Source organism: Anopheles coustani, chromosome 2, assembly GCF_943734705.1.
Source record: "Anopheles coustani chromosome 2, idAnoCousDA_361_x.2, whole genome shotgun sequence".
In the NCBI taxonomy this organism is placed as follows: Eukaryota; Metazoa; Arthropoda; class Insecta; order Diptera; family Culicidae; genus Anopheles; species Anopheles coustani.
In genome coordinates, this window is record NC_071289.1 from 43754134 (window position 1) to 43777302 (window position 23169).

Here is a 23169-nt window from a genome sequence, read left to right on the forward strand (position 1 = left end):
AGCGCATATTTTTCACATCACGAATTTGTGGATTTAGCCTGGTTTATTTTATAACTTCATCTAAATTGAGTTCAATTCAAGAATAAAGAAAACCACACTTTAATATTTAAATACGCTTTTTCGCCAGAAAAATATTGAGGTACGCCATGTTCAGAAGTATTGGCCTTTATAGGTTTCGTAGTAAGATAAGGAAACCATCTACGTGTGATATCTAAATGATGGTTTTGACTGCTCGGAATATGGCAGGTGGAATTTTACGGGTCGAGTTTTTCAAATTTGGCACCAGGTAATTTGAACATTTTTGCGTTATCAATAGAAATGATTTTTCAAATTGTATAAATCAATGGATGAGTTCGATAAATTTAGTATTTATTGTTCAACATATCACTATTTACACCTTCAAACGCACCCGCGACTAATTCAGCGAATATGCTATAATTTACTAAAATTTAACTATTAACTTGGCCATAATCCATACAACATACATGCTTATCATCGGGAAACCACCCTGCAGCTTCTTAACCTACCTACGGGCATTGTGAAAATTTACTACGGCATACCGATTAATTCGAATCATTCCATTCAACGTACCGCCCAACCCCCCGTCGTTACCACCATCTTCGTCATCCTCGTCGTAGGACGAGTAGTACAAATCATCGTCCTCCTCGAAACTGTCATCGTCCTCCTCCTCGTCGTAATCGGTATCGTAGTACTCATTGTCTTGCTCGTCATCGTCGTCCTCGTCGTCGTCCTCATCGTCGGTGTAGTCCAGGCCTTCGATCGCAATCCCACCGAAGGCACCACCCACGTACGGGCGACCGGGCAGATCCTGCAGTGCGATGCGCTCCGTGTGGATATTAATTTCGATCTCCCAGCGGAAATTAAAAACCATGCAACCGACCATGATGAGTGCTGGCAGGGCGACACGATTTTTCCACGCCAGCTCGGTCAGGAAGAGAAACGTGCGACCGAGGTTCGAATTCTGCAGCATTTTGCTTCCGTATTGTTTGCAACCGCAGCATCAGGAAGGAGGCCTGTAGAGGGTAGAGATAAAGACTAAATATCAGCTGGAATACGGTTTCATAGGTCTCCCATTGTGCGAAGTGTGATAAGAAACTCAGGCGAGGGAATAGAAGTACTAAAACTACGCAGTTGCTGATTAGATGGATCTTTTTATTCATCTTTTAAATTCCATTCAAGCTTTAAGCATTTGCACATTAAAAAGGAATGTAGTACAGGACAGTAGGTTCAGCAACATACAACATCTAGTGATCATAGTAGTCGACATGGTCTCCCGATTTGAACAGCCCATTCTGAAGAATATGTAAAAATTTGGCTGTCGTTTGCTCGGTTGTGAGTATGGTTGTCGTGTCGCGAAGATTCTTAAAATACTCCCGGATTGCCGGCGCATTCGAGCGGGACTGTATGTCCACCGTCATTTCCGTTTCGACCGGTCCGGGCGAATAGTTCAGCACCGTGACACCCGCTTCGGCTTCCTCCTCCGCCAGCACACGGAAGTACATTTCTCGGGCTGCCTTACCGGCGCAGTAGTACGTCATGCTTTGAAACGGAGCCAGGCAGGCTTTGGAGGTAATATTCACTACCAGTTTTTTGCAGCCGGTGCCGCTAAACTTGCGCAGAAAGCAGCTGTTCAGCACGGCCACGGTGAAAACGTTTGTGCCGAAGTAATCCTGCCACTCTTCACGATCATCCAGCTCGACCGCCTTCCGCTCAACGTTCCCGATCGTGCCGACGTTGTGGATAACGCTGGCCAACTGGAACTGATCGAGCGACGTTTTGCCGATCGATTTGTCCAGTATTTGGTTCAGCAGCTCCTTCGATGCTGTTGCCAGGTCGACGGAGCTCGTTACCACGGTGACGTGCGGGTTCACGGACAGTATTTCCGATCGCGTCTGCTCTAGCCCGGACGCTGAGCGTGCCAGCAGCACCACGATGGACCCGGGCTTGAATTTGCGCGCCGTCTCGATGGCCATTTTGGCACCGATGCCACGCGAAGCACCCGTCACGAGAAAGTATGTCACTTGCTCGAAGTTAACGGCGGTCTCAGAGGTGCTAGCTGGCGTCGCTGATTCCGTGGAGGAAGACATGTTTGCACGAAACTACACTTTTGGCCAACGGGAGACACTTTACGAGTTGGGGGGGAAACAAAACAGACCAAAGCTGATACGGAAAGGAACAGTAAGGAGCACAAGCGTCAATCGACTAACTCCGTTTGACGTTTCTCGAAGCAATACATCAAAGTAACGAAGAAAAAACGTGTGTGTGCAAAAGCGTATCGCGTACAGCATCCAACGCACCTTACATCGATTTCACACTTACCAATGGCTAATGTCTGCTGCTAACTCGTTTTAGCGCGATGTGGAGCTCTCGGTGCCGCTTTCTTCGCCCTCGCGTCCTTCGTCGTACTCGTCCGCCTCTAGCTGCAGATGATCGTGCTGCACGAGCTGTACAATCTCCGCCTGGGAAAGGGCTTGTTCGGGACGAATGAATCGAAGCAGCTCGATGTTGCTGACGGGTTCTTCCAGTTCTAGCTCAGCCTCCGAGCGTAGCGTTGTGCTTCCTCCGAGCAACGATTGCATGAAAGCCTCCCGGCGCTCCACCAGCTGTTGCAGCACCGTGGGATTGGTTTTAAGACGATTTAGTCTCTTTTCTGCGAAACGAAACGATGGAGGCGGTTGTTTTCAAAACAAACATCTAACAAATAGCGACGGTGGGATTCTACGAAAACCACAAGGTTTTCGGTAGAACAGAATTAGATTTGTTTTATCAGCAACACAACCACCAATGGGCAATGGACATTTTCTACTCCACAAACCCCAGCGATACCACTGACAATTACGCTGCGTATTACCTAATGTCGCTAAATAGTTGTCTGAATCCGGAAGACGATTATCTTGCGGTTCCCGTGGGTTCAGTGGCGGCAGTTGTTGCGGGATGAAGTTATCTTCAAACTCGAGCGAAGCGGCCACCGCAGTCGTTTCACTTGGACGGTGGTTAGCCTGACGATCCTGTTCTATCCATGGGTCCGCAAAACTCATGATTTTAAACAGGCTGACGCAGCTGCTCTAATGGAGGTTGTCGTCTTTCACTCAGCAATGCCACACCGCCGCTGCACTAGTTGTTAGTCAGTAGGGATTCGATGCCAGATACATTCGGCAGGGGCTATTGAAAGGCTAGTTAGAAATTTATGCTTTGCCTAGCATTTTGGAATGTTTTCACGACGAATGTCATCGATCTGTGAAACTGCGCGTCAAGTCTACTGCCTAGTGATCTTATAACTCAGATGCAATCGCAAAGTGCAGCAAAAACTCATATCAAATTTTGCTAAATTACCAATGCAATATAAATGAATGTATACGGTGCCAAACAATTTATCTTTCGATTAGGAACCATTTTCATTCATAAATTGTGTTTGTCGATTATCACACCGTTAACGAAAAATACGTAATTAGAACTTCGTTTGACAACGAACATCGACAACCACTAGGCATGGCGTCTTTCGCTTTGACAACCCGCCCGTATTAGTGGTGGGAAAATTGAATCCTTGCAGGGACTCGAATCTTTCGATACAAATCCATTCTTAGATCCGGATCTTCGAACCCAATCCATCAAACAGTTGCGAGACGATGTAAACCATTCAGTGTCGGTATGAAAATCGTTTATCCTAATCTAAATCCCCATCAAATGACAAATGGTAAATCGCTTTTTCCCTAATAAAAAGATGCCACACATTTCCGTTGCGAGGTTCAACGCTGTAAGTAGTTCTGTTGATGTTGAAAATTGTTGCGGTAACAACAATGTTACCACCTCTATGTTAGCAGTTTGCTACATGGGACATTAGCTGTCATTGTGACATATGTCGGATTATATAAAATGGCGAGCGCGCCAGGAATTCTTGCTCTGTGTGTGAATAAACGCTACGGTGAAACAACGTGTACTCTTTGTAAAGTCAAACCCCTGGAAAGAACCTACCATTTTCTGCGTCAGGTTATGGGCCCAGTGCTGCGTAAGCCCAGGGAAACACGAAATTAGAACAAGAAGCATTGTGAGAATCGGCAAGTTAGAGAAAAAGCACGGAAATGGCCAGCAGTGCAAGAAAAGCTGGTATTGTGCAGTTCTCAGGAGAAGGGTTCGATACATGGAAGTTTCGAGTGGAAACCCAACTCGCCGCCCATGGTGTGAAGGAGGTTCTAACCTCTGATCCACCCGAGGAGAAGGCAAGTGCTGAAGTAAAACGTGATTTCGTGAAAAAAGACGACAGAAGGCAGTATGCAAATGGAACTATGGCATCGGCGCTTCGCCCATTTGGGCTACAAAAATGTGGTTAAGTTGCAGCAGCTGAACATGGTGGATGGATTGAAGTTCGATATAGGACGTAAACAAACTTTCTGCGAAACGTGTGCGGAAAGTAAAGCAATTCGATCACCATTCAATGGTACACGACCGGCCACTAGAAGACCACTGGAAAGGGTGCACACAGATATCTGTGGGAAAATCACACCAGCGACACATGATGGATTCCAATATTTTGCCTCTTTTGTGGATGACTACACCCATTTTGCCGTTGTATACCTCATGAAGTCGAAAAACCAGTTGTTCGACCACTTTAAGGAATATGAGGCTATGGCAACAGCAAAATTCGGTACCAAAATCGAGAAAATACGCTGCGATTTAGGACGAGAATACTTCAGCAACGAACAGTTGAATTATTACAAGAATCGTGGAATTCAAGTCGAGTCAACGGTAGGCTACACACCACAACAAAATGGGGTAGCAGAGAGGTTTAACAGAACAGTAACGGAGAAAATGCGAGCTATATTGATTCAATCTGGAGCACCACAATCACTATGGGGTGAAGCGGTGCTGAATGCTGTTTACGTGTTAAATCGAAGTCCAACAGAAGCTCTGAAGAATAAGACCCCTGCGGAAATGTGGCATGGTGTGAGGCCAAAGGTAGAAAACCTGCGAGTTTTTGGATGCGCGGCTTACTCATGGATACCGAAACAGAAACGGAGCAAATTAGATCCAACCAGCCAACGTTGCGTAATGCTTGGATATGCGCCGTGTGGATATCGTCTATGGAATCAGGTGTCAAAGAAAGTTTTCGTGGCACGTGATGTTCGATTTAACGAAAAAGATTTTCCGTTCAAATCGCAAGAGAAGGTGGAAGTCAACATTCCCATCATTCCATTAGTGGTCCCACAGGTGCAGCGGCAGAGGGGGGAAATAAAGGAGGTTGCTGTTGATACATGTGCAGATGCTGATGACGATCCTGGTCGTGAGGCACCATTAATAGAGGTTCCTGAGGTTCATCCGGACAGCAACGCGGAAGAGAGTGGAGAGGAATTCTGTATGGCCGATGAAGAGGTTGAAGCTGCAGAACCTGGACTGAGTGAGACCGATAGACGGTCGACCCGGTCAACGAAAGGGATCCCTCCGGTTCGTCTGATCGAGGAAGCATATGCTAATGGAGTTATGCTTAAGGAGGAGATTGAACCCAAAACTCTGGAGGATAATCAAGGCTGTATGGCGTTCGTAGGATCTGAACGTTCCAGTCGTCGCTCGAAACACATCGAAACTCGTGGACGTTTTGTCAGGGAGCTGGGTGACCGTGGCGTGCTTAAGCTGGAGTGCTGCCCCACTGAGGAGATGGCCGCCGACATTCTGACTAAGCCGCTAGGTGCAGTCAATCTACTAAAATTCAGTAAGATGATGGGACTTTCGTCGAGCGGTGGCAACAATCGTTGAGGAGGAGTGTTGCGGTAACAACAATGTTACCACCTCTATGTTAGCAGTTTGCTACATGGGACATTAGCTGTCATTGTGACATATGTCGGATTATATAAAATGGCGAGCGCGCCAGGAATTCTTGCTCTGTGTGTGAATAAACGCTACGGTGAAACAACGTGTACTCTTTGTAAAGTCAAACCCCTGGAAAGAACCTACCATTTTCTGCGTCAAAAATTAGCTAACTTATGGAACCTATGTTCGTCGCAAGCATTGAAAACCGGGCACAGTGATGTTTTTCTGTAACATTGTCGAAAGAAGATTCTCAATGGAGAGTTTATTTTTAATAAAAATTCGATAAATATGTAAATCAGGCCCTAGTCTGAATCATTGTCACTCCATGGGCTAAATGTAATGGCAGAACATTTTGAATAATCGACGTATTTTTTTAATAAAAAATCGGTTCATGATTTTTTCTCGAACGAATCAAATTTGATTCGAATCTCAATAGAATAAAATCTTTAGAATCCGTCAAATAGGATTCGAATCTTCGATCTTCCGAATCCCGCCATTCTGCCAACACTAGCCCGAATGTCCGTTGACGCTTCGCGTGCAAGGATAAACCGCGAGTAGCGAGAAAGAAAAAGTGTCCCTCCATTTATCCCGCGATCATCAGAACATTGTGCCATCGAGGAACGTTTGCGACTAGGCAGTGGGCAAATTGTGCACAGTAGTGCATTAGTGTCATCATTTAAGAGATTGACGTTCGGGCCTTGCCAGCAATCGTGACACAATCGCCGTGCCGGCATCCGAGCAGCAACATTAACGATGGGCGAACCAACAGTTTCGTTAGAGTCCCTTGAACTATCCGGTAACATTCTGGACCGGCATGACATTGCGGACGCTTCGGCTCCTGGCCTACTGGAGGTTTGTTGCGTTCCATCCGATGCTTTTGGCTATACCTCGCGTAATCCGAGCTGCAACATTAAAGCCATGCTTTGTTTATACGTTCCTTGTACATCATTCCATCTCTTTTGCTCTCCCGCTGTGAACGTTTTCTCCACAGGTGACGGGCGTCTCGCAAACCGGCACACCGACCGTAAGTGGGCTGAATGACTTCGATTACCAGCAACTGACCGCACTATCGATGGGGCTGAAGGACCTAAACCAGCTGTCCACGGTCAATAAAGTGCCGATACCACCGGAGATTATGGAACACTTCAACCGTAAGTAAAGATGCGGATGTAGCGTTCCCTGCGTCAAATAATGCCCGTTTTATGTGCATCGTTTTAGATATAAAATGCCACTGCACGATGGGATTGTTCCCCGAAATCGGTCGAGCGTGGTTAACAATCGATACGGATTTGTATGTAAGTAATGCTTTTAAAATAACGGATCTATGGCGATGTACTGATACTAACCCTTCTGCTTTCCAACACTAGATATGGACGTATGAAAATGTACGCGACGTTGCCTACTTTGACGGTCTCTCAGAGGTGATCATAAGCGTAGGGTTAGTGGCACCCAAGCCGGGAATTTTCGTATCGGACGTGCGGTATCTACTCGTACTCACCACGCCCGTTGAGATCGTGATCCTCGGCGTGACGTTCAAGGACGCGAACAACGGGACACCGAACCGTTCGCTTTCCTCCCAGTCCACCGAAGAGATGCAGCTGATGAGTGGTCCCATTTTCCTACTTAACACCGATCAGGTGGCCATCATGTGTGTCCAGGGAACGGATGATGGGCGCATATTTCTCGGTGGACGTGATGGGTGTCTGTACGAGATCGTCTACCAGGCCGAGACGAACTGGTTTGGCAAGCGCTGCCGAAAGGTCAACCACTCTCAGGGACTGATCTCGCATCTGGTTCCGGGGCTGTTCAAAATGTTTACTGAGGTCGACTCGGTAAAGTCGATCGTGGTGGATAACTCGCGCCGTCTGCTGTACGTGTTGCTATCGAAAGGTTCGATCGAAACGTGGGATATCGGGACGGACGCGGGCAGTACGAGACGCATCGCGAGGCTCTCCCACAAGGAAATCTTTGCGAATGCCACCGCGATCCTGCGTACGCTCAACACGAACACATTTCTTCCCGTGTCCGCCATCTGTCCGCTAACGGCGGACGATTCGCCCAGCTTGCATCTGGTGGCGGTGACGGAAAACGGTGTTCGGTTGTACTTCTCCACGCTGCCATTGACCATGCACGGCTTTTACCTTCAACATCAGCAGCAACAGCATCAACATCAACAGCAGATGCAGCAAAGCCAAATGGAAAACTTCCAACAAACCACGCCTGGGCAACAACCCGTTGGTGGAAATCCGACGCTTCTTTTCGGTCAAGATCAGCAGAGCAATCGGAAACCGCAAGGACTTTACATGCTGCACGTACGTGTCCCACCGGGATACACACCCAACACAACCACCGGCAAGCCAACGCATGTGCATACGCTTCACGTTACACAAGGCTCGGTACTGATGGTGTCCACGCCCCAGCAAGATCAGGACTTTCTCTGGTCCCTTAGCACGGAGCAGTTCCAGTCACAGCAAAACTTCATCGAATCAGCCACAGTGATGCCACTCGATGGGCAGGTGTGGGCGGTCGGTGAATTGAAGCGCAAGGATCGGCTTTCGATCACCACCCCTCTCCGTACCGCACAGCATCCGCGCAAGGTGGCCCTGCTCACAAACCAGGGTGTACACATCGTGTGCTTGCAGCGCTCGGTAGACGTCCTTCAACAGCTGCTGCTGGCATGCCGTGGACCGAACAACGATGCCGTCAAGGCGTACTTCCAGATACAAACGGAAGCTCAAGCGTGCGCTACGGCTCTCCTGCTAGCATGTCTCGAGTCGTACCGTGGAACCGAGGTGGGAGAATGGGCCGCCCAGGCGTTCGTGTTGTACGGTGGCGAACCGTACTTCGATACCTTCCTTCCCAACGCCGGAACGACCGCTCAACGTCAGCTCGCATTCAATTCACCCATCGCCGGTGCAGGGGGCTACGGTAGCGGCGGTGGTTACGATGGAGGGTCACAGCAGGGTGGTAATTTTGGGCCCGGACCCGGCCGTATGTGGGCCTCCACGCCATTCTCTACACCCGGCGGTGGTCGTGGGCCGTTGCTGGGCTATCAGCAACACCTTCCGCAATTGCCCTCCGACGGTGGTGGTTCACCGAACCAGAGCTTTAACAACAACAACAACAACGTCTCAATGGGCCCCCACGTGGTCGATTCGGCGCACTTTCACTACTCGGCCAAACATACGGCCTTGTATTTGCACGTGAGCCGTATGATGCGCTGTGTCTGGAATCGGCCATGCATCAACGACCGGTTCCATTCGTCCATATCGCAGGCGGACTGTGCGACCCTGCTGGAAGATCTTTACGCCCTGCGACGCTTCCTCGAAACCGTTCCGCTTTGCAGTACCCTCGGTTACGTTAGCGGTCGAAATGGGACGTCCTTGCGTGCCACTCTCGGCAGTGGCAGTGCCTCGTTTGCTCCGGCCGGACAGGCGAATCAATCCGGACTGCTGCTACAGTCACCGATAAGCAACGGAAATGAACGGGGATACGGTGGCGCTAGCGGGCTCTTTTCGCAGCCTTTTGCCGCCGGTTCCGGAGGAGGGTACGTGCCGAGCACTGCCGGAGTGTCGCAGAGAGCCTGCACCGAGGAGGCCCTGCAGGAGGAGAAAAGATCACTCGATGCGTTGGCTCGGCTGATAAGTGAGTGGATGCTTTCTTTCTAATTTTTTTTTCATGTATCTTAGCCAAATCATAAATACCTTCCAAATCAGCTCAGAAATTAAATTATTTCTGATCTTGATGGGCACCAACCTCCCGAAAGATTTGAAAAATATAATTTAATAATTAAACATTTTTATTTCCTCTGTTCCGTTTTCAGAGCAATCCTGCGAAGTGATCGGTCTGTGGAAAGTGATCTGCGAGCACCAGTGCCATCAGCTGGTTGAAAAACTAGCGAAGGAGGAACAGAACCTGCTAAAGATGTGTACGTTCCGTGATTTGATCATCTCGCGGGCGGACGTTTGCGGGCGCTTGATCGTCACGCTTATCAACACGTACCTCGCGGACAATGCCAGCGTGGGGCCGATCTCGTCGAAACTGCGCGAAGTGTGTCCGACGCTGTACCGCCACGAGGACGCCGTTTCGCACAAGGCGACCGAAATTCTGCTTCTGACGCGCAGCTGTACCGATCGAGAGAAGAAGGAGGAACGGCTGCGGACGGCCCTGCAGCTATGCAAGAGTGCCGTACCAAATTTGCCGCTCGGCGAGCTGTGTGCACAGTTCAGCGCGTGTGGGTTTTACGCTGGCGTGATCGAGCTGTGTACCGTGTGTGCGGCGAAGAGCGACCCGAACGAGGCAGCACTGCACTTCTATCGCAATAACGAGCCGATGGATAATCAGGAGGGTTTTATCGCATATCAGAACCGTACTAAGTGCTACCGGGAGGTGAAGGCGATGCTGGACTTTATGTACGAATCGGGCGCACCGGCCAGTGGGCGATCATCGGAGGCAGGTGTCTCGGCTTACTCGCCATCGGAACATCCGTCGGACGATCGCAGCACGGATAGTCGTGGCAATCGGGCGGACATTCAGGCTGTTATTGGGCAAGCACTGCAGCACACTGACCAGCTGCTGCACATTGCCGTCTACGAGTGGTTGCTGTCGAAGGGTCTCCATTCGGAGATGCTCGAAATTACCGAGCCATCGTTGGGCATATTCCTAAGTCGGGCGATGACTCGAACACCTGAGAATATGCAGCTAGCGGACCTGCTGTGGAAGTACCATGAGCGCAATGGCCAGCATGCGTCGGCCGCGAAAATTCTCGATCGGTTAGCCAACAGCCCCGGGGACAGTATCGACCTACTGCGACGCATCGAGTACCTGGCTCGCGCCGTCATGTGTATGCGCAGCGAATCGGTAGGCTTTTCCGCGCACAACGGTGTTCTGTTGAAGGACCTTGAGGATAAGCTGGAGGTAGCACAGATTCAACGACAGGTGTATGACGCCTTGGCGCTGCTGGCCCCGTCGAACGATGGGACGAGTCGTTTCACGCGTGATGCGCTGCACCAGCTGGACACGAACCTTTACAACCTGACCCAGCTCTACTCGGACTTTGCCGAGCAGTATGAGCTGTGGGAATGCAAGCTGACCATTTTGAACTGTTCCCACCACAACGATCCGCTGCTGATCGAGTCCGTGTGGACGCACATCCTCGACCGGGAGCTGTCGGGACCGGAGGAGACGACCGAATGCTGCCGGCGGATGCTGGCGAAGGTGAAGAGTTTGGCACTGGAGTACGACAGTTCGGGTTGCTGCTTTCCGCTGGCGTTCATCGTGCGCGAGCTGGAAATCCGCTGCTTCCGGCTGGGACTCTTCCACTCGCCCGTCCCCGAAGCACTGCTGGAGATGAATTTGGACGTGGAGGAACTGATCAACATTTACTCGAGGTAAGTACTCGGTGCTCGTTAATTGATTATCACTACCCACACTTTTACACTCCTTCCAGACTCGTGTCCATGAACGAACGCATCTGGATGACGGACCGCGACGAGCTATACCTCATCCGGTCGACTACCAACCTGCTGAGCTTGATCGTCGCCCAGCCGACGCTCGTACCGCTCAAGAACCGCCGGAAAGTGTTGGGAAAATCGCAGGAGCTTTCCACGGCCGCCCTCAACATACTCTACACCAAACCCGACACGCAGCCGATGATCGACAGCCTCCGCGATACACAATCGAAGCTACAGCGGCTGTTGTGAAGAGGGCTTTGGAGCACCTCGAGTTGGAAGCGATGGCCCAACAATCACATCGCCAGACGATTAGTGTAATTGTGTTTGTTTTGCTTATACGTTATTACGGAAGATTTGCTTTTTTACTTCTTCTTTTACGCTGACCGTTTGCTTGTTCGTGCACGAAGACGTTTCCTAGCACTAACTTCTTGCCTGCCAGCAAGGCGAATGAATTTCGAAGAAAGTGTAAATGCAAATGGATCAATGTTGTGAATAAAGTGGTACATTAGAATAATTCAACATGCTTTCCTGCTTGTGGCCTGCTTAACTAATTTCCTTTTCTCCAAAAAACGTCTCGTTCGGAACTCTCTTTCACAGGGGGAAAAAAAACTTCGGCGGTGGTAGGTTTTTCATTAAGAATAATGCGTGGTTGTATTTCTGTTATCTGCATTTACCTAGCGATCGGCGAGAGATCACTCTTTAATGGATGGTATTTGCAAAGCACTAATTTCCTAAATCAAACACAGGTTGCAGTTTTGGCGCCTGATGTGTTTCTTCCTCCGTGTTCTATACAAAGCCAGCCAACCGTTCTGTTTAAGGATCAATCTCTCAGATGCTAGGATTTCCTTAATAGCTTAAAACGATTGGGTTTCAAGAAACGCTGTTAAGTAGACTATTCCGGTCCTTTGCCCGATGGTTTCCTTTAATTGTTTTATTAGCGTTTAAATTGGACCGTAGAGCTGAAAATAGTAATTAAATAAACGCGCGATCTAATTTATGTTCTCACAAACGGTGCGATGAACGATATGACCAACCATCGTGTGTCAGACTTATGATGTTGATTATTTTAGAGTAACTACATATATATTTTAATAAGGAAACTAAGAGTAAAGAACACCCAAGCGGTTGTTTTGAACGAAGCAATTCCAAATTAAAGCCCAGAGAAGATACTGACAATTTTTGGACGAGTATAAAATAACTGGGAGGTTTGTTTTGGGTGTAAAAACTGACTACTATAAGGAGAGCCTTGTACAATTTTGACGAAACTACGGTTCGGTAACTGTAAAACGTGTACGGCACCCGACGTATATGTTGAATCGCTACGATAGCTTCCAAACGCTGTTTGGCTACATGAAAATGGTATAAGATGGAGGCTGCTGCTAAGAAGAAAAGCAGTCCCAGCAGAACTCCGTGTACGATTGTGTGTAGCTAACTAATGCACAAGTTGCACAGGTTGTTCGGTTCGGCCTGGTTGGTAGCACTGGATGTTGAGTAGGCTGTCTATTTACACGGCAGAAGAGAAAAATGAAACTTAAACGACACGAAACGGGGGTCCGCACACTTCTCATCGTCCCGCCGAACCCGGTCCGTGGAACGCCTTTACCACGAAAAAGCCGACGATCGTGGCGGCCGCAATGCCGAGTCCGGCCTTCCACCATAGCAACGGATCACCGGACATCATTCCAAACTGCTTCAGGTGGCTGCGAAAATGGAACAAGGGGATGGCAAACGACATTCGATTAAAAATAGACGTAAAGAAACAAGATATCGAAGACAACAATAGAAAACACATTCACTAAGCCTAAAAAAGTAGGTAGGAGCCATGCTTTCAAATACAGTTTCCTTTAACTAATACTCCAGTACTAATGGGTCCAGTTAATTCATGTAAAAGCTAATTTTCTACAAAATAAGCGCACGTACGAGACTTAGAACGCACTCTGTTCGAGGTAAATTGTAGGTATCACAATACTTTGTACATTAACCGTAACCACGCTATTGCTTTTTACAAAATGAGTTAATGACTTATTTTTATATACGCTCATATGATAGTGACCAATTAAGATCATAGTATACATGATTCTATAATAATTATATAACTTAAAGGAGTTTGCATATTACATGCAGAGCCGTTGTCTAATACTGCCCTCAACTACCTTATAATATACAAAATATGTTAGTTAAGTTTGTTAGGTTGCATGAAATACAGAAAAAAAAAGTTATATTACACTCTTCATTCAGCTTGTTTTGTTAGTATCTTCAGAAGCCAAGCAAAGAAAACGTGAGAAACAAAGGCAAAAGTGTACAGTACGATCAATTTTTACCGAACTCTAAGGTGTTAGAAAATTTATTAGAAATGAGATTTAATAGTGGCTAGCGAGTAGTGGGTTCATGCAGGAAGAACAGAAAGAAGAAAAATATCTGCACAAACGACCAAACTTACGTTGTTTCCCACAGCTGAACCAATCTATGTTTATAAAATAGAATCCACGCCGCTTGGAATCGACTGAATATGGCAAAATATGGATTGAAAACAATGTACGAAAGGGGTGAGAAAGGAAGAAATAAAAAAGGATTATAGTGAATATAAATTTTAGTTGTTTTTTTTTTTAATAGACTGGGGAGACTTTTTTAAGATACTGCTTTCTATGAAAATTCACGATCGGGGCTTGTGAATTTCATTATGATTTTAAAACGACCGTTGCATTACCTAAAGGGCGATAGATGTTTGTTTGTTTTATGTTAGAACTTCTAAAGTTGCTACAAATTACAGTGTCTTCAAAGAAAAGGTGGTTTGTTCCTGGTCGCAAACTTATTCCTTCTTCAAGTGAGGAGACATTTTCACCTGTTAGTGTCGTGTCCTTAGCGGACCTTGACTTGGCATGGTCTCTGGATGGGGATGAAAAATGTGTATAAGATACTCACGGAAAAGCTGCCATCGTTGCCAGCTTGGTGTAGACATCCTTCTTATTGTGCTTCACGCTGAAGAACTGCGGTTGTAGCAGCTTGTACTTGTGGCAGAAGTCCGGTGGCTGCAGCAGATAGTCCTGTCGGACCTCCTCCCGGTCCGACTTGGTGCCGACGATCAAAACCGGGATCTTGTTTTCGGCAAAGTATTTAATGTATATCCTCGCGATGTACTCGAATGACTTCGGGTTGCCGATGTCGTACACCAGGCAGGCAACGTCACAGTTCACCTCACCCGGCTGCAGCGGATCGAGCACGAGCCGTGCATCCACGTCCCGCAGCACCAGATACTTCTCCTGCCCGTACACCTGCACGGTGTTGATCGCGTACCGGTTGCTGTGCCGGATGTCGCGATCGGACAGGCGCTTCATGTCCTGCGCTAGAAACGCGCGACAGAAGGTGGTCTTGGCCGAGTCTTTTGGACCGATCACGTGGCACATGTACACCGAGCGGCTGTTCTGCTTCTTGGCTAGATCCAGGCGCCGCTCGCGCGTGATGTGAATAGCGGCCAGTTGCGACTCGTTCTCGTGCACACTAAAGCCCAGGTAGGCGAGATACTCGAGCGTCCGATGCACGTCCACCAACGTCATTAGTGTCCAGCGGCAAAGCCATCCGTGCAGCGTGGGCCATCCATTTTCGTTCGTTGGAATCGTGCGCTTAATGTCGGTGGAGAACGGCGGACTCGGACAGGCGCTGAAAAGTTTCTGAAACTCGGCCGGCGAAAGGGCACCATCACCATCGCGGTCACTGCGCTCAAAGAGCGAGATTAGAAACTGTTGCCCACGGTGTGACAGTTCCGTGCTGCTGCCGGGAGGTATCTTAACCGGCGGATGCAGATATTCGTCGCTCATCTCGAGTGACTCGTTGTAACCGAAGCGTCTAAGTACCGCCCAGGTTGTCTCGTTGCGACCGCGCTGGATGAACAGGCAGTGCAGGAAGAGGAACCCGCTCAGCGTCACCGAGTCATCCCGGATGCCGTCGGGTGTGTTTTTCATCAGCACCGCCTTCACCTCATCAAGCACTTGTGGCTGCAGTGGTGCATTGAAGCAACGTCGTTGGAAGTGGTTCAGCTCGTAGTCGTTCAGCAACCCGTCGCCATCGATGTCACACACTTTGAAGATACGCACTAACGCCTTTTTGCATGCTTCCGTAAGCTACACACACACACACAAACGAAGGAAAAAAAATAAAACAATCAAAGTTGCCATGGAACTTTTGTTGGATTCTTTCCTCCGCTTACATCCTGATCTTCCATGATGTACAATGGGGCAGTTGGGTGCAGCACTGCCTTCTGGGCGTAGTAAAACATTTCCGAGATATTGTGCAAGGTTTTGGCCGAACATTCAACGCAGCTTTCCACCTCCGGGTAATCTTCCATGATTGATAGGACATGCTGAATAAAAGAATATTTTTTATTAATTGCCTGACTGCCTGAATTAACTGTGGGCCAGCATACATCGATAGTCGAATAATCCACGAGATCTATTTTGTTGCCAACGAGAACAACCGGTTTACGCTCAAGCTCAGAACATTTCTGCACCATCGGAAGCCATCGTTCGGTGATGCCGTCGAGTGTTTCCTCGCATTCAACGGAGTAAACGATGCAGACGACATGGGCCTTCCGGATTTCTTCGGCAAGCGCTTCGTCCGATTGCTCTGCGGCTGAAAGAATAACCGGAGAATGTTGTTAAGCCTACCACACGCTCACAAATTTCCGGTGGAACACTTACCAGAATAGTCGACTATGTTGGTGGGCACTTGCTCCGGTGTGACGTCTGCCGGGATGGTGATCTCTTCCGCCTTGGGTGGCACATCCTCCGGAAATTCTTCACTGACCAACGAAAGGATGAGCGATGTTTTGCCCACTCCCTGGTCGCCCACCAGCAGTATGCGAACGTGTCGCCGGTGAGACACTGACCAGGCAACCATTGCTCTATCGTTGCGGTTTGCTTAGATGACGGTGTTCACGTGAACTAGCAACATTGACCGGAACGGGAAGCAACCGAGGGTGTTTTCTGCCGATGCCAAAATGAGTAAGCGCAACCTCGAAGGGATGTCGTCGGGGCCGTTGTTGGTGTCACTGGCACTGGCTCTGCGTTAATGCCACCGCGAAGACCCGTTGACACGACCTTCTACGCTCACACACGTTTAGCAAACGCAATATCTTACACAATCGATCGGCGAACGAATTCTGCACAGTTTGGGGTGAATGTGTGCGCCTGGTATTGCGCGAAAATGAGTTTCCCGAAGTGTACCCCTAGCAGCGTTTCCCGAGCACCGGGTTGGCGAAGGCGTCGTTGCTCCGCTTTATTTCTAAATACAGTTATTTTTCCCACGGACCAGCAACACTACTGGGGGGGATTCTTCAACGCGGCGGCGTACGCACGGGAGCAACATAGTTTTCACCTTCCTAAAGATTAATTATGCACTTGCTGGAGCATATGAGCTTCTTCGTTAGCACAGGTGATAGCCAATGGAAACGGTAGACCAGAAGGCAGAATTATTTTGCTTATTTTTGTCAACGCCAAAACACACTATCGATGCACCGTAAAACGCACTGAAGAATTGGAAACATCGACCCGGCACCAAGAACACCCGTGGCGGAGAAAAAGAGCCAGCAGACTGACGCGACTGTTTTCCACTTGTGCCCCCGTGTGGCACAGGCACCGAGATGACGATGTCGCGATGGACCAGAAAACTCCCCCGCAAAGTATTTTCCACGCGCTACGCTTTGATTGTTATTTTCTTTCCTATGCCCAATGCACGATGGTGCATTACGAAACCACACACGAAAATGACGTCTCGCAAAGAAAACATCATGACAAACACCGCGAGAGCGAGAAAGAACACAGCGAAAGAGACTAGCTGATCACTGACAACTTGACAGCTCTTTAAATTTCTCATTGTTTTCGTTTGTTCATCTCACTCCGCGTTGCACACGTGGATTCAAATCAGGCACGTGGTGTAGAATATATTCTCAAAACGTAAGTCTACTAATTTTTACCAGTTAAGAATGCACCGTAATTTTTGAGTGACACAATCGACACAAATATATTCACATACTCACCTTTCACAACGTCGCATGTAACCAGACTCGTTATCGAATGCAGACAGAAACATTCTAAGCACCATGTTTCATGATCATTCAATCGAATGTCGCAGCGATATCCCATTTTCAGATACTTTATTATCTTCCCGTTTGATTTTAATACCACAATTCTGCAATCCCCTGCATTACTCACCCCGCTCGCAACTGATTTTAAACTCCACTCTGTGTAGCCCACCAACGCCAGAGATCCTTAGCCACAACCGTTACACTTTAAATCGGACAGTTTTCTTTCCCTTCTCTTCAACTTTCATTCTGGCTACCGTTTCATAAAGACGTTATTGTTTTACTCCATCTTCCCAACGGATGTTCATCACGGGGTCACGACCATCTACTTTTACCACTCATACCTTCAATTCGTTCGAAAACTATACTGCATGCACTATATTAGCTTCAAAAGCAAGCTGATGTTTTCTTTAATTGTAATTTAAATGGCTATAGTAATAGAATAGATTTTTGACTTCTTATACGGTGTTGTGTTTTTCTTTGTTGCATTGAATTCCGGAGAGAAGTGTCGTGTTGTTATTTCCTTCTTAGCGTGTGTGTACAGTGGTAATATGGTTCACGCCCGTTTACAATTATGCTATCGGTTGGCTTGCTTTCAACTTAATTACTTCTTGTTGTATCACGCTTCTGTAGTTATTTGGTTTATTAAAATTAATGTTTTAATACCCACACATTCACCACGTTTCGTTTGCCGTATGTTTAGTCTAGATGAGTTCCCCCAGGCGGATGGTAATGAAAGTAGTTTCACTGTTTTATGGCTCCCCACGTCCATAAATAATTTCTCTTGTTCCTTGCATCGATTCCACGGCGGCTGTCGGTGCGTTTTATTTTTATAATTTTAATAAGTGTATTCCTAAAGGTACTGGATTGACCATTGTGCATTAAACACCATCGCTCATCTGCTTGCAGCCAGGTTTATCATGGTCAGAACACTCCTCTTAGCCGGGACGCATATCTGCGTCTGGGGTTTTAAACCCCTACACATGTATGATTTTTTAAATAGTACCTCTAGATTATTTCAAACAACTAACCACTGGTTGGTTTTTTACTTAAAAGTCGAATCAAGCGCAACGTTCTGTATGGCGAACTTGCAAGAAGCGGCCTAAAAAGTTCATGATCAGAGTATTGCGCAAATGAGTTTGTTATCCTGAATCCTTCATTAGCTAGACAATCGGACTCGCTCCATGGCATTGGCTGTTCAGCACAGCCCATGGCGCTAACTGGATACGTTGGACAACCATTCCGAGGGAGATTACAGAACTGAAAAAGAAAACTGAATGCACACAAACGGCGTAGGGTTCAGGAATACATGTTGCCTCCATGTGCGCAATAAGAATGCATGAATGGGTTTGTGTCGGTGTATGTGTGTATGTTGCTGAGTTGTATTACGGTGCAATGGAAGAAGTTAAACATTTTGTGTTTGATATATACGTACGCGCCAGAGTTTCGGGAGGGTATATTAACCATATCATACACATTATCCGTTTGCCCTTAGCAGAAAGACACAGTAATAATCAAGGGCATTATCACTATTGCGAAAGAATCATCTAGGGGCGTACGCCTCCTCCCTATCGTTGCGCGATGGTAACCACGTGTTGCCCTTTAAAAGTGCAAACTTCTGTACACGCTGTCCCCTTCATGTTGAGCTTGTAATATTCTACCATACACATTCTTGTTTTTGCCTTACGCTGTTGGTTTGTCTGCCTGTTAGGTGTCAATGGTTAAATCGAACGTTTGCACCATGTGAATTTTCCTTGGATGACGCTCACTAATATGCTAATGACAAGTGTACATAAAAAGGACATTCGTTGCCCTTTGGCCCTATAATGTATCCCCCCACAGTGTACTTATTCCTTTAGCTTAGTATGTATTCCCCCTTTTTACGGTTGCTCTAATGCCTTTTTATATATTCGGTACATGGAGTTAGCACATTTTTTTTTAGTACAAATAGAGTTATCACATCACGTCCAGTGTTTACCAGTTCAGTTCGTCGTGTTTCTCGATCAGCTGCAATGCTGTTTCTTCCCGAATGCAATTTGGAACCGCCCTTTGCTTTCGCACTACTACTATCATTCGATACAGTCCTTAGAACGCTTCCTTCACCGTTGCCCCTTTCTTTCTTTACTCTACTAACGTCGTCCGTGACTGGCCTCGGAATAGGGGTGAATTGCGGAGAGAGGCAAGCTAGAATTCAATTCATTTCCATTCAAGCATTCACACATTACGATAGATGTGGCCCAGCTGTCTAGAACCAAGGTCAGTACCATCGCCTCATGCGCCTCATATACATATGTTGGGATACCGATAGCTAGTCTTATTACTATTTCTGAAATTTGCTACAGAATGGTAATGAAAATTTTTCCCGGATGTTCAGTAATCAATGTTCGATGATATTGGTAGGTTGGTCAATGTATACCTTTCTCAATCCACCAGCATTAACCTATAATTTGTCCTGTTTTCATATCCATTAAACCCGGATCCTTGCTTAAGAAAGAAAACTATGCAGATAACGAGATGGAGGTTTACCAAAACGTTTTAGAGTGGGTTGTTTTTACTTAATTTTTGTAGATAGGCAGTTGATTTGTGTTGATGACCGGAATGCTATAGAATTACAGCTGTGTCTCCATGTTGCGATGCTGCGATTACTGTTGTAATGGGTCGTAACTAGACGCTACGCTATTGCATTTCTCCCGTACTTCTCACATACTTCTCTTCCACTGCCACCATCCATCCATTCACACATGATCCAAAAATACACACATTCACATACATACACACACGCACACACACACAAGACACACACGCACACACACGTACGCACTACGACACACTCGGTTATTTTAATGTGGGTTTCCATTTAGCTTGCTAATATATGTATATTTTTTGCATTGTATCTTTATCTTTTACTCACGACTTTAGTGCTTAGAATATTAATCGATTTTCGATTTCCGTTATTTGCCCCAATTTTCACAATTTGGTTTTGAACCCGATGGGATCTCTTTTCCGACGCGAGCTACATGCGTTCGTGGTCGTTAGTTTTCGTTTTTCTTATTTTAACTCCGCAACCGAAACATGATGCTACCAGAACGAAAACATATGAGAAAAAGATCTGTCTGTACAGTTGAAGACGACTTGCGACATAGTTTGCATTTAAAGATTATCGTCGATACGACTCCAGAGATCACCCCGAAGGAGTTTTACTAAACCAGTGTACTACACTGCTTTACACGCAAGCGCACGTGATTGTGGTGGTATTGAGAGTTTGTTTTTTGTTTAGTTGGTATCCTATTGGATCCCTATTGGGTTATCGTATTTAGTTTCCTTTTTCGACATTGCGTATGCTCTTGATCACACTCTTCAACCATCGTAGGAAATATCTGAGAAATGAGATGCGGCAGGGCGTTAGAATTTTTAAATTATTAGCTGATTTTGACCGCCAAGGAGCAGGTTTTGTTCGCCGATATATGAACTTTTTAAGACCGGATAGGATTGCTAAGTAATTATTCATCTGTAGCCTCATACGATTCGATTGTTTCACTAGACAATGGTGGTTCTCCTTCTTCCGGGCCGTTAAGAGGAATGGAATTGGATGATTCTGTCTCGTCCGGCACTACGGAAATGCCACCGATGGGATGTTGTTGCGGGTGATGGTATGACGAAGTGTGGAGGGTCGATGAACCGTCCTCCGCCTCCCCAATGGTGTCGGCTGCTTCCTCGTCGCGAGTGCTTGTAGCTGGCACAGCGCTGTATCTGGGCGAATCTGTTTTGTTGTTACTACTAAAGCGCCGCCGAAGTGCCACCATTTGCTCAAGTGCTTCTAGTTCTTCGTCGTTTTCGCGCGCCTCCTCTGCATCGTCCAGATGCCCGGCGAATAGACCAACGTCGATGCTGTGTACGCTGATGCCGGAGGTTTCCATAATGACCGGCATCGACGCTGGCAGCGTTTCCATGTCCGCCACCTTCCAGCCACGTTCGAAACCTGCTGCGTCGAGTGTGTATTCGAGTTTTTTTTCGCACGTTTGTATTCGCATGCAAGATATAGAAAACAGAAAGAAAAAAGAGAAAAAATGCATTAGAATCCGATAGAGAATGTTATTTTCATACAAAATCGTATTATTGAACAATGTGAAAACAAATAAAATCTGTGGAAGCACAATCTTGAAACACAAACTAACCCACAAAAAAATCCTGCACAGAGAGCATCAACAGAGGACAACCATTACAATAAGAATTGGGTAAATACGAACAACAAAAATAGAACAGAGAGAAGAAAATAAACACAACAACTACGCTTTAATTGAAGACGGAAAAACACAAATCGTGGGTATGGGGTACAGATGATCATCGGACACGAACAGAAGGAAACGGATAACGGACGAGTGCGAACAAAATACCGGCATTTTAATAAACAAACCCATCATCAAAAACAAAAAAACACGCTGAAGGGTGGGAGAGAAAATAAAACTAACCCAGAGGCTCTCTCTCTGGATGAACAGGCGGAAGGAAAAAAGGATAATAAAATGATTGCAAAAGAATACATATAAAAATATTCATATTCTTGTATTTCCATAATATCTCCTGGCATATTCTGACTGATTCTCTGTCTTCTTCGATCAGCGTCGGATGTTCGGTGTTGGTACCCGAGCTTGACCCTGGCTGAGTTCTAATAATTTTTGTTTACTGTTGTGTTTTTACAGTTCACAGTACAATACGCTCGCATTTTTTTCTCCATATAATCGGATAGTTTTGTTTTTTTTTGTTACAGCAGCCTTTCGCCTATTCGTTAGGGTCGTATTTATTGTCGAAATATTCGGTAAACACATTTATTATACGTTCGTCTTTCATATTCCTTGCCCTAGGCACTATATTCCGAGTTTTACATTATAAGATTCCATTTGCTTATACCACACATCCGCGGTTCGATATCGCATTCGATGAAAATGATAGGTTATTGTTACTGCACATTTATATAAGGTATAGTAAGGTAGTATTGGGGGCGTAGGCACTGTTTTCTAGTTTGTTTAAATCATCAGCTGCATCGCTTAAAACGCATTTGGTGAATGCCGCTCCATGATTAGTACAACGTGATTTTTCACATTCACACACGTACGTGCTTTATTTCAATCAATCATTACGTTGTACATCTCATCCATCGATGACGGAATTCGCTGTCGGTCGGTCGAGGATAAGCACATATACCTAGGGCTTTAAAGGACACCGTTTGCGTGTATATTATTTTCGTATTGTTTTTTGCTATGCAACAGACCAGGCACAAGACAGAAAGAAAGACTTCTTCCTTCGGTGCCGCGGTACTACGGGTTTTCGGTTGGTCGGCGGTTCCGTGCGGCCGCACTCGTGCTGACGAGTCGTTCGGGCGTTTTTGCGTTTTCTTTCAGATCGAAAGTTAACTAAAACGATGATAGAATTTTCCCACAAGGTGGGCAACTCCCATCAGTTGTTCTTTCTCGGTTAACTACCACGTAACATAACAAAATCATAACAAAGGCGCGAGGACGCAAATGCCCACGCTTTCACCCTGTGTTAAGCGGGGTGTTCGTGTACGAGGACCTTCGGAATACGATTTGTTACCGTTTAAAGTACCTTATAATCGTTCGAATGTGTTATCGTATATTGTGTGATTTCTTTTTTTGCGTATACGTATCTGTGAAGTAAGGGTTATGCGAAAAAAAAAACGATAGCATGTGATCGATATGGTAAGGGTTAGGGTGCTGTATAAAGGACGTAATGGCGTGATGGTGTTAAAAATTAGGAAATTCCATCCATGCTCCAAACGGTACGCTGAATGGGATGAGATAT

At 46.6% G+C, this 23169-nt stretch overlaps 6 protein-coding genes across 11 annotated transcripts in view; 1 reads left to right on the top strand and 5 right to left on the bottom strand.

Annotated features, from left to right (window-relative positions):
- Positions 1-523: 523 nt before the first annotated feature.
- On the bottom strand, positions 524-991 carry LOC131264428 (phosphatidylinositol 4-phosphate 5-kinase-like). The gene has a single exon (XM_058266730.1). It carries the CDS (start codon positions 989-991, stop codon positions 524-526), a length of 468 nt encoding a protein of 155 aa, XP_058122713.1.
- Positions 893-3241, bottom strand: LOC131267120 (uncharacterized). 2 transcript variants are annotated; one of them, XM_058269895.1, is made up of 3 exons: positions 2873-3241; positions 2341-2671; positions 893-1034 (listed from the first exon to the last, which is right to left on the bottom strand). In XM_058269895.1, exons 1-2 carry the CDS (start codon positions 3057-3059, stop codon positions 2370-2372), a joined length of 489 nt encoding a protein of 162 aa, XP_058125878.1. In that variant the 5' UTR covers positions 3060-3241; the 3' UTR covers positions 893-1034; positions 2341-2369. The 2 variants fall into 2 exon arrangements, with proteins under 2 accessions (XP_058125878.1, XP_058125879.1); XM_058269896.1 differs by having other exon boundaries at positions 920-1056.
- LOC131267116 (sepiapterin reductase-like) lies at positions 1153-2301 on the bottom strand. Its single transcript, XM_058269891.1, has one exon. It carries the CDS (start codon positions 2106-2108, stop codon positions 1266-1268), a length of 843 nt encoding a protein of 280 aa, XP_058125874.1. The 5' UTR covers positions 2109-2301; the 3' UTR covers positions 1153-1265.
- Positions 3242-6371: 3130 nt separating the features above from the next.
- On the top strand, positions 6372-11789 carry LOC131267102 (nuclear pore complex protein Nup154). 2 transcript variants are annotated; one of them, XM_058269873.1, is made up of 7 exons: positions 6372-6675; positions 6815-6974; positions 7042-7118; positions 7191-8061; positions 8092-9468; positions 9647-11213; positions 11273-11789. In XM_058269873.1, exons 1-7 carry the CDS (start codon positions 6577-6579, stop codon positions 11523-11525), a joined length of 4404 nt encoding a protein of 1467 aa, XP_058125856.1. In that variant the 5' UTR covers positions 6372-6576; the 3' UTR covers positions 11526-11789. The 2 variants fall into 2 exon arrangements, with proteins under 2 accessions (XP_058125856.1, XP_058125853.1); XM_058269870.1 differs by having other exon boundaries at positions 7191-9468.
- Positions 11790-11904: 115 nt separating this feature from the next.
- LOC131267107 (mitochondrial Rho GTPase) lies at positions 11905-16391 on the bottom strand. Of its 3 annotated transcripts, none has more exons than XM_058269882.1 (6): positions 15971-16391; positions 15697-15902; positions 15481-15633; positions 14199-15394; positions 13729-13779; positions 11905-12976 (listed from the first exon to the last, which is right to left on the bottom strand). In XM_058269882.1, the coding sequence occupies exons 1-6, from the start codon at positions 16167-16169 to the stop codon at positions 12841-12843; spliced, it is 1941 nt and encodes a 646-aa protein (XP_058125865.1). In that variant the 5' UTR covers positions 16170-16391; the 3' UTR covers positions 11905-12840. The 3 variants fall into 3 exon arrangements, with proteins under 3 accessions (XP_058125865.1, XP_058125863.1, XP_058125866.1); XM_058269880.1 differs by having other exon boundaries at positions 13717-13779; XM_058269883.1 differs by lacking the exon at positions 13729-13779.
- A 3897-nt stretch (positions 16392-20288) lies between these two features.
- LOC131267106 (nuclear receptor-binding protein homolog) overlaps positions 20289-23169 on the bottom strand; it is a 66195-nt gene continuing 63314 nt past the window's right edge. Inside the window, exon 12 of one of the 2 annotated variants that reach the window (XM_058269879.1) lies at positions 20289-21331. In XM_058269879.1, coding sequence (XP_058125862.1) covers positions 20853-21331 — 479 coding nt within the window. In that variant the 3' untranslated portion in view covers positions 20289-20852. Of the gene's footprint in view, positions 21335-23169 lie in introns of both variants that reach the window. The other variant, XM_058269878.1, reaches the window with a different exon arrangement.

What these genes read in the sequence shown, in the direction of transcription:
- LOC131264428 (XM_058266730.1), bottom strand. Translation starts at nt 991, where the DNA reads ATGCTGCAGAATTCGAACCTCGGTCGCACGTTTCTCTTCCTGACCGAG.
- LOC131267116 (XM_058269891.1), bottom strand. Translation starts at nt 2,108, where the DNA reads ATGTCTTCCTCCACGGAATCAGCGACGCCAGCTAGCACCTCTGAGACC.
- LOC131267120 (XM_058269895.1), bottom strand. Translation starts at nt 3,059, where the DNA reads ATGAGTTTTGCGGACCCATGGATAGAACAGGATCGTCAGGCTAACCAC. An exon ending in CAACTATTTAGCGACATTAG is followed by an intron (nt 2,672 to 2,872) that starts GTAATACGCAGC and finishes TTCGTTTCGCAG; the next exon opens with AAAAGAGACTAAATCGTCTT.
- LOC131267102 (XM_058269870.1), top strand. Translation starts at nt 6,577, where the DNA reads ATGGGCGAACCAACAGTTTCGTTAGAGTCCCTTGAACTATCCGGTAAC. An exon ending in CAATCGATACGGATTTGTAT is followed by an intron (nt 7,119 to 7,190) that starts GTAAGTAATGCT and finishes TTCCAACACTAG; the next exon opens with ATATGGACGTATGAAAATGT. An exon ending in TGCGTTGGCTCGGCTGATAA is followed by an intron (nt 9,469 to 9,646) that starts GTGAGTGGATGC and finishes TTCCGTTTTCAG; the next exon opens with AGCAATCCTGCGAAGTGATC.
- LOC131267107 (XM_058269880.1), bottom strand. Translation starts at nt 16,169, where the DNA reads ATGGTTGCCTGGTCAGTGTCTCACCGGCGACACGTTCGCATACTGCTG. An exon ending in ACATCATGGAAGATCAGGAT is followed by an intron (nt 15,395 to 15,480) that starts GTAAGCGGAGGA and finishes GTGTGTGTGTAG; the next exon opens with CTTACGGAAGCATGCAAAAA. An exon ending in GCAACGATGGCAGCTTTTCC is followed by an intron (nt 13,780 to 14,198) that starts GTGAGTATCTTA and finishes TGCCATATTCAG; the next exon opens with TCGATTCCAAGCGGCGTGGA.